The 10001-nt window shown below is 21.3% G+C and overlaps 1 protein-coding gene across 1 annotated transcript; it reads left to right on the top strand.

The window, feature by feature from the left end:
- The first annotated feature begins 533 nt into the window (after positions 1-533).
- LOC117169779 (biogenesis of lysosome-related organelles complex 1 subunit 6-like) lies at positions 534-5589 on the top strand. The gene is made up of 5 exons (XM_033356290.1): positions 534-739; positions 4506-4628; positions 4735-4822; positions 5091-5177; positions 5272-5589. The coding sequence occupies exons 1-5, from the start codon at positions 672-674 to the stop codon at positions 5401-5403; spliced, it is 498 nt and encodes a 165-aa protein (XP_033212181.1). The 5' UTR covers positions 534-671; the 3' UTR covers positions 5404-5589.
- Positions 5590-10001: the final 4412 nt, after the last annotated feature.

The raw sequence follows: 10001 nt of genomic DNA on the forward strand, positions 1-10001 counted from the left end.
GTCTTATATAGTTTAATTATTATTATATTTATATTAGATATAAGTAATATATTTTTTATTAATTCTTCTGATCATGTATATGTTTTAAATATTTTTGTCATTGGGGTTTTGAAGATTATTAATTTTTTCATTAGCTACATTAATAATTTCAACGATAAATAATTATGTTTAACTCTGACAAATAATAGAATCAATAATATGAGCAAAATAAATCAGAAAAATATAAAATTAAAAAATTTTTTTATAAAAATAGAAAATGCTTTGAAAATGCATCTCAAAATTAAATTTTATTCATATTAAACTACATATTTTCATGACTTTTTCTTTTTTTAAATAATTAGTAATACTTAGACTTATTTTTTCATTTTTTTGTTTGTTTGTTTATTCGCAAACAGCATCAAGTTTTTAATTATTTTTGCTTTTTCTTAATGCAATTCAATGAAAAAGGCAGACCTACTTTTCGTGGCGCCATCTGTTGGATTAGTTTAACCGACAATTCCCCTCCGGATCGTAAGAAAACAGGAAAGTGGGGGCGATGCATGGGGCGTAAATAAAGACGTAAATGCCGTAAATTTGTGAAGTGTATTTTGAATAAAATATAAAATTATCTAAATTAGTCTGACAAAAATTGCTAATTTCTACATATATATATATATAAAAAAAATAAAAAAATGATGACTGATGTTGAAGAATCTACAGTGGCCAGTGAAATTCAACCGCAACTGCGATCCTCCGGAAGGTAACCTCAAAATTTGACAGATATTAAAGTCATCAAAGCAAAAGAAAGTTATGATAAAATTAATAAATTGTTTTCAAAAATAAGAAAAAAACGGAAAATATTATTTCATTTCTAATATAGTTTTTCGTAGAAAGGTGTAAGAGGCTTTCATTTTGAAAGTAATATAAAACCGTTTTGACAGATAAATTTTCGTAGTCCTAACCTAAAAATTAGTAAAATCCAGTAAATTATTTAACGGAAGTTAAAATACAGTATTTAGGGTTTAGGCAGGATTAAAATCCAAGAATTTATCATTTTTATGATTTACGGTGTTAATTTTATTCAAATTTGTCGGGTTTTTAAATCTCGAATGTTTCTAAATATCGAACTTTTCAAATCGGGAATATTTTTAAATTTCGAATGTTTTTAAGTTTTATATATTCTTTCGGATAAAAAAAACGTTTAAAAATTGTGAATCTTTTCCAATTAAGGTAGTTTTCAACCATTGGAATTTTTAAATGTAGAATGTTTTCCAATAAAAACGGTTTTAAATTTCGAATATTTAACCATTTTTAGGTGTTTTTTTTTAATTTTTAAATGTTTTCAATATCAAAAGGCTTTAAGTTTTGTATTCTTTCGTAATTTTTTTTTTTATAAATTGTGAATGCTTTCAAAATCAAGATACTTTTAACTATTGGAAAATTTTAACTTTAGTGCCATTTTAAGCGTAGAATTAAAAAAAAAAGATGTTTCATATTTTTAATTCTTTAACGTTTTCAGTGTTTTCATACTTCGAACTTTTTTAATAAAAACGTTTATAAATTTTGAATGCTTTCACATGCTTTTGAATTTTTTGAATATCAAACGTTTTTAAGTTTTTTATGCTTTCAAATTGAAGTACTATTAATTATATTTACATTTGAACAATTTAAAATATTCTTTAATTTAGAATTATTTCTAATAAAAAATGTCCTATGTTTTTAATTTTTTGTGTGTTTAAATTTCAAATGTTTTCAATATCGAAAGTTTTTTATTCTTTCGAACAAAAAATGTTTATAAATTTTCAATGCTTTTAAATTCGAGATGCTTTCAACTATTGACCTTTTGAAATGTAGAATGTTTTTCAATAAAAAAAAAGGTTTTTGATTTTGAGCTTTTAAACATTTTGAATTTTTTAAAATTTTAAATGTTATATATCAGAAAAGTTTTGAAAATTTGAATTTTTTTCAATGGAAGATGCTTTAAAGTATATTGGCATTTTTTCAATTTCGAATACTTTTAACCGTAAAATGTTTTCCAATAAGAAAAGATTTTAAATTACAAATTTTTAAACATTTTAAGTGTTTTTAAATTTTACCCTTATCAAATCGCAAATATTTTCAAATTTGGAATGTTTTCAATTTTTTGAAGTTTTGTATTCTTTCGACCAAAAATGTTCATTTATAAATTTTAAATGAAAAAAATTGTCCAATTATTTATTTTTAATTTCGAACTGTTTCAAATCGCGAATATTTGTAAATTTCGATTTTTGCCAATATCAAGTGTTTTAAAATTTTCTTTGCTTTTAATTTTTCAACATTTTGTCTGTTTTGAATATTACATTTTTCAAATGTAGAATTTTTTCCAATTCAAAAAACTTTTCATTTTAAATTTCTACATTTTTTGAGTATTTTGAAATTTCTAATATTTCGATACCGAACATTTTCAATATCTTGTATTTTTTTTTTTATAAAAAACGTTTATAAATTTTTGATTACTTACAAATTCAAAATGCTTTTAACTATTGACATTCTTTAAATTCAGAATCTTTTTGAATATAGAATGTTTCCCAATACAAAAAGATTTTAAATAGAAATTTTTAACATTTTGAGTATATTTGTATATTTGGAACTTTTTTAAAATCACGAATATTTTTAAATTTCGAATGTTTCAAATATAGTTTGTTTTAAAATTTTTTATGTTTTTTAATTAGATTATTTTAAACTATATTCAAAATTTAAAAGTGAATAGTATTTTTTAATGTAGAATATTTTCCAATTAAAAAGGTGCTATGTTTTTAATTTTTAAACATGTTGTGTGTTTAAATTTCAAGTTTTTTGAATATCGAAAGTTTTGTATTATTTCGAGAAAAAAAAACGTTCATAAATTTTGAATGCTTGCGGTTTCAAGATGCTTTTATTATTTTTATTTTATTATTTTATTTTTAAATTTCGAATGTTTTTAAGTATTTTACACTTTGAAATTAAATTATTTTAAACTACTGGGAATTGTGGTCTTTGGTACAATTTTCAAGCTGTAAATTAATTGTGGAATTTTTGAATTTCAAGCTTTTAAAACTGAAGTTTAACAGTTTTTTAATTCAATAATTTTGTATTTAAAACTGATTAAAATGCTGAATAATTTACACGTATAAAACATTTCCAATGCTCTAAAGTCTAAATTGAAAAATCAATCAATGAATTAAGAAATTTTCGAAATTATAGCATTTAAAGCAATTTTAAGTCAGAAACATTAAAAGTTGAGCGATTACATTTTTTTCATAAACTGAACACTTCTTGAATTAAAAATTAAATTATTTATATTTGAAATGGTGAAAATGCTTCCAAATCTTATTCGAAATTCTTGAAACATCTGCATGTTGTTTACATTTTTTTCAAATGTATATTATTTTTGAAATTATTTCAGGACTTTTAAACATCCTTTAAAATGAATCTAATTTTTAAAAAAAATTCTTTTTAATTCTACCAAATTAAACAAAGTTCTTTAAAATATTGCACATTCATTTTTTGATAATTTTGTAAATCTTTCTAAATCTTTTTGAACAATCACTCAAAATTATCTTTTCAAAATAAAAATCATTTTCAATTTCCATAGGAAATGTTTTTTAATCTTCTGAAGCCATTCAAAATTCTCAAAAAGCTTTTAAATTTTGTGTTTTAAATCTGCCAAAATCTATATTTTGTTTTAAATTAGGCCGTGGGCTATTTACACCGAAATTTTATTATTTATAGCCGGATTTTGTGGGTATACGTAGACACATTGTTTAAATTATTTTAAATCATTACAAATTTTAAATTGAATTTGAATTTTTTCAAAACTTCTATATATTTCTTCAATTTCCTTGATTTTAAATAAACAGTCAGATATTTCTAAATATTAACGCATTCTTATGTCTCTTAATTAAATTTTTTTAATTGAATGATTTAAATTTCAATATATTATACTAATATAATATGTGAAATTTTAATAAAAGCTTTTAATTACGAATATATTATTTTGAAGTTAGTCTCGTAAAATTAATTATTATTCTCTTTTTAAATCTTAAAGAACAGTTCAATTTTTTAAAGTATTATCAATTTAGATTCACAGTTTTAAGATTTTAAAAAATAAAATGTACACCTAACAATTAAAATTTGAAATTAAGCATTTCTTAAAGTGAAAGATTTTTGTCTATAAATTTGTAAAAAAATTTTAAAGTGCTTTTATGTTTTGTTTGCTTCGAATAAAAAATGTTCATAGACTTGAAATGCTTTGAAATTCAAGATCCTTTTGACTATTGATATTTTTTAATTTTCGAATCTTTTAAATGTAGCATGTTTCCCAATAAAAAAAAGTTTTAAATTAAACATTTATAAACATTTTGAGTAATTTTAAATGTTGAATATTTTCAATAAGAAATGATTATAAATTTTGAATTCTTTTAAATTCAAGATGCTTTAAGCTATGTTTATTCAATTAAATTTTCTTTTGATGTTCATTGAAAGTTTTTACCTTTTAAATTTTTCAGGGAAAATAAGGAGCTGGCAATTTCAGAAGATTTACAAAAAGCTGTGGAGGAACTTTCCCAGGGTCTTTTAAGTATTTATCAACCACCACTCGAACAACTCGAAAAGGAGCTCAAAGAATTAACGTAAAAGATATATTTCGAAATCTATTCCAAAAAAGGATTCATTATTTTCAAGATTTTCAAAATTCAAACAAAAAATCTCTAAATTTAATTTTGATTTCCTTATTAGGACCAAACAAGAAAGTTTGCTTCATGAGATGAAAAATGAAAATAAAAAAATCGACGAAGTACAAGAAGAGCCGAGTTTAAAGGAAATGGTAAACTAAATTATTAATTTATTATTTAGAGGTCCTCAACTTGAGTCTTGTATTTTTTTTATTGATTTTAAATATTTTAATGAAAAATTTAAAATCCATTTTTAAGGAAAACAATAATTTTTGCTTACTCATTTCACATTTTTATATAATAAATAACTTTTTTTATTTTACGGACCTCTAATTCATATCCTATTTCAGATTGTTTGTTTAAAAAAATCTGTTGACTAGTGTGCGTGCTCAAATTTCTAAAACCATTTTATTTTTTCAGTTTTCGATTATAAACAAATATCAAGGAAAGTTGGCTTCCTTAAAATCGGAAATGAGTTCAATCCACGAAAGAACTTCGAAATTAAAAGTAAGAATTGCAAATCTTAAATAAATTGACACACAAGTTTATGGGTAAATTTTATCTTTTTATTTTTTTATCTTGTAATAAATTCTATTTGCAGAATCGTGCACAGCGATTGCAAAAAACAAAACAAAAGGAAGCACTCACGAAAGAACATAAACGAGAACAAGAATTGCGTCGTGAGCAGGAACTGATTGGAAAGCGAAAAAATGAGGAGCCAGAAGCGAGTTAAAAAATTAATTAAATTCTCGAATAATTACAAAAGGCTGAGAATATTATTGGGACATAATCATTCATTTTAGATTTAAAGCAGTTATAATTTGGCAATATAAATTTTAAGGAAACGAGTCATAGATTTAATATTAATTGCGATAATGGGATGTAAAAATAAAGTTGATTAAACAGAGTTTCTATGAAACATGGATTAATTAAATTAATTTTAATCGACGAAAAATATTCCCAGTTTTTTCCCGGTTCGCAAACATTTTTCACGGCTAATGAAATTTCAAAAATCTAACTATATTCTAAACATTTTTCCATTTAAAGCAATAAACAACAAATTAAAGCATTCAAAATGGAAAACTTGAATTACAGACTTGTAAAATTTAAGTTTAAAAATGTTCAATTCAAAAATGTTAAATAAAATACAAATTTAGATTAAGTACCAAAAATATAAATTCACGTTAACATTTTCAATACTCTAAATTAAAGAATCAAGCAATGAACTTTTAAAAATATCAAAATTATATTTTTTAAAGTAATTTTAAACTAGGCACATTAAAAATTGAAAAATATTTTTTTTAACTCAAAAGTTCTTAATTTTTTTTTATTTTAAATAGTCTAGGTATCCTTTAAAAGCTTTAAAATTTTATTTCAAAATCTTGAGAAAGATAATTTTATTTTTTTTTCTGTAACTTTTAGAAAATCATGCAAATTAAAAAAAAAATTTTATTTGAATTTACAAACAATAATAGAACACTTATTATTTGGAAAAATATTAGAGTAATTTTAAAAGATATTTAGAAGTTTTAAAAAGAGTCAAATGAAATTTAGAACTTGAAATAATTTCAAATAATTACAGCCGAATTTAAAATAAAATGTAGATTTTTGCAGATTTTAAACAAAAAATTTAGAACTCGGGCAGATTTTTCTTCTGAAAATTCGTAAAATTCCCGGTTTCCCGGTCTGGCGGCCACCCTGTTTTTTCTTTAAAAATCTTCGATTTTAAAAACTTATAATTTTTTTTAACCTTTAAAACTTTATTTTGAAATTCTTTAAATTAAAATATATGCTTTTAAAAATTAAAAATCTAAAATGGAAAAATTTTAAGGTAAAAGATTTTGGAATTAAGCATTCTAAACTGAATGATATAATAATTTAAAAAATCACAATTTGAAAAATTATTTAAAAAACGGTTGAAATCAAATTTGGACAAAATTTTTAGAATAAATATTTTGTAAAATTCCCGGTCAAAAAATAAATTCACTGTCATTTCCCAGTTTTCCATATTTGAAAAGCTTTGAAATTATTTTTTGGTCGACACCCTGCATTTTTTTTAATTTCTCTTGATTTTTTTAAATCACTTGAATTCTTCTAAATTTACTTAATTCAAGGGATTTTTCTAATTAAATTTTTGTTTACATAATTGAACCCTTAAACAATGTAAAGAGATTTCAAGAGATTTTAAGGAACTTGAAATATTTTCGGTTATTAAAACAAAGTACAAATACATTTTTAACTGATTTTTGAATTCGAAAATCTCCGAGTTTTAAAAATATTCTTTGAAATTTTATTTGGAATTCGTCCTGAATTACTTTAAATTCTTTTTTTTTTAATTCTTCTAAATTCATTCAATTTTACTATATTTTAAAGTATTTTCAATTCACTTATTACTTTTTAACTTCAGCTTAGTTTTTTATCGAATTATTCTCATTTCCCTTAAATTATTCTAAATTCACTCAAATTTTACAGAAATAAATAGATTTTTTCGATCTTTTAAAAAAGTTTTTTTAATTCATTTAAATTCTTTTAAATTCTTTGGTAGTCATTAATCACACTTTTTTTAATTTACCCTGAACTTGAACAATTAAAAATCAAAAGCGTTTGAAGTTTGGATAAAAAACAGTTTTATTTTATCAAATGTAAATATAAATAAATAATTTTTGTAATGCATCTGCATTTTAAGTATAAAAACTGAACAATAATTGATATGAAAAAACGAATCTAAATCCGTTTAAAATTTGAGAATTTACAGATATTTACTGTTTCAATTGGAAAGTCTTAATAAGAATTGAAATTAATATAATTTTCAGATGCAAATTTATTTTTCATATAAGGTTTAATTGAACAATTTATTAATATATTATTTTTACTACTTTTTTTAGTCATTAAAAATATAAACGTGCGGTTGAAGCTTTATAAATTATTTTTATCTTAAAGATAACTCCATAATAATATTGTCGTAATTAAAGGCTTTTATTAAATTAAAAATATTTTTTAAGTATAAATTATTTAATTTCCAAGCCATTTAATTTGAAATTTTTTAATTTATAGAAAAATTTCAAAACTTAATTGTTTTACAAAGAAAGATTGGAATCTCTAGAATTTCGAAGAGTTTTTAAACTTTTAACGTTCTAATTTTAATTTTTCTATTTAAAAAATGTTTCATTTGTAAGTGAAATTGTTAAATTTTAACGTATAAATAATAATTGCATACTTATTATTTGTAAAAAGAGTAATTTTAAGAGATGTTTAGAAGTTTTTATAAGACTCAAAATTAATTAAAAACTTGAAATGATTTCTATTAATTTAAACAAAAAGTGTTAACTTTTTTTTATAACTTAAAATCTTTTAAAAATTTTTATTACAATAATTTGTCAAAATGAAAAATCATTTTCAATTTTCCTGGGAATCTTTAGAAAATGTTTTTATTCTTTTTAAGCCTTTCATAATTCTTGAAAAGATTCTAAATTTTCTTTATTTGAAATCTGCAAAAATCTACATTTTATTTAAATTCCGCTGTGGGTATTTGTACAAAAATTTCGGTATGAATAGCCGAATTAAAACTTTTAAATATCTCTAAAAATTACTCTAATTTTTCGTAAAAATAATAAGTGTTCTATTGTTATTTATAAATTAAAATTTTTATATTTTTTTTTTCTAAATTTGCAGGATTTTCTAAAAGTTGTAGGAAAAATTAAATTCATTTAAAAAATTTTTAAGTTCCGAAAATGATTTTAACTTAAATTAATTTAATTTTAATTTTAAATGAAACTAAAAAAATTTCAATTTAAAGTTCATTGCTTGATACTTTAATTTAGAGTATTCAATTTTTAAAGTTTAAAATTCAAAATTTCCACTTTGAATGCTTTAATTTGTTGTTTATTTTTTATTACTTTAAATTGAAATTTTTTTAGAAGAGTTAGATTTTTAAATTTCATTGACCTTGAAAAATTTTTGCGAACCGCAAAAAACCGGGAAATGACTGGAATTTTTTTCTTTGATTAAAACGGCCACCCTGTTTTTAGTTAGAAATTAGTAGGGTTTCAAAGATTTGAAGTGATATCGAGTTTTTTGGAATTCACCCTGAATTCCTTTAAATTCTCTGGATTTTTTAAAATTCATTTTTATTCTTCTAAATTCTAATTATTTCGATAGATTCTATTATATAAATCCACGTGATAATTTTCAATTCTCTAAATTAAGGAGTGAATCAACAAAGTTGTATATTTTCAAAATCATATCATTTTAAGCACTTTTAATTTAAAAACATTCAAAATTGAACGATTACAAATTTCTTTCCTAAACTGAACACTTTTTAAAATTAAAAGTTACATTATTTTTATTTTAAATCGTTAAAAATAAATAATTTTTCAATTGTTATTTATGGATGAAAGTTTGTTTTGAAAGATGTTTTCAAAATGAAAATAATTAAATAGATTCCCAGGATTTTTGAGAATATTTTTTTAATATCAGGAACCTTTCAAAATCCTCAAGAAGCTTCAAAATTTGATTTAAAAAACTTAAAAAATCTACATTTTTTTGGACCTTTTCTGGTTTAAAATTATTTTTCTGTCTTTGAAACATTTTTTAATATTCTCATGAAATTAATTTTTCAAAATAAAAAAATCATTTTCAATCTTCCTAAAAAGATTGATAAAAATCTTTTTTTCTTTTGAAACCTTTCAAAATGCTTTAAAATCTTCTGAATTTTTTGTTCAAAATGTTCCAAAATGTACATTTTTTTTTAAAAATATTTTCAAGTTTTCAATTATTTTTTCTTCTCTTCAAAACTTCTAAATATCTCAAACTTACTGGGAAATTTTCTAAATGAATAATGTTGCCTATACATCAACATTTTTAAAGCATTTTTTAAACATTCTCTTATGAATATTAAAACTATTAAAACGCTTAAAAAGTCGATTTGAACATAAAAATCTAAATTTTTTCATTTTTTGAAATCTTAAAAAAAATTTTATTATTTTTTCAACAATTTTTTATCTCTTAAAATTCTGGAAAAATGTTTTAATTAATAAATGTTCAAGTTTTATTTATTCATTAAAATTTATTTTTTAAATATTCTTTAACGATTCATTTTCAAAACAGAAAACTATTTAAAATTTTCCCGAGAATCTTAAGAAAATTTTGTATTATCTTAAAATCCTTAAAACGCTTCAATATTTTATTTCAACATCTTTAAAAATTTAGATTTTTGAATATTTTTTCACATGTAATTGTAATATTAAAAAAAAATCATAAAAATTATCCTTTCCATTTTTAAATTCTTTTTTCGAAACTTCTGAATATCTTGACCATTATTCAAAACTTTTC

Source organism: Belonocnema kinseyi, chromosome 1, assembly GCF_010883055.1.
Source record: "Belonocnema kinseyi isolate 2016_QV_RU_SX_M_011 chromosome 1, B_treatae_v1, whole genome shotgun sequence".
Taxonomy (NCBI): domain Eukaryota; kingdom Metazoa; phylum Arthropoda; class Insecta; order Hymenoptera; family Cynipidae; genus Belonocnema; species Belonocnema kinseyi.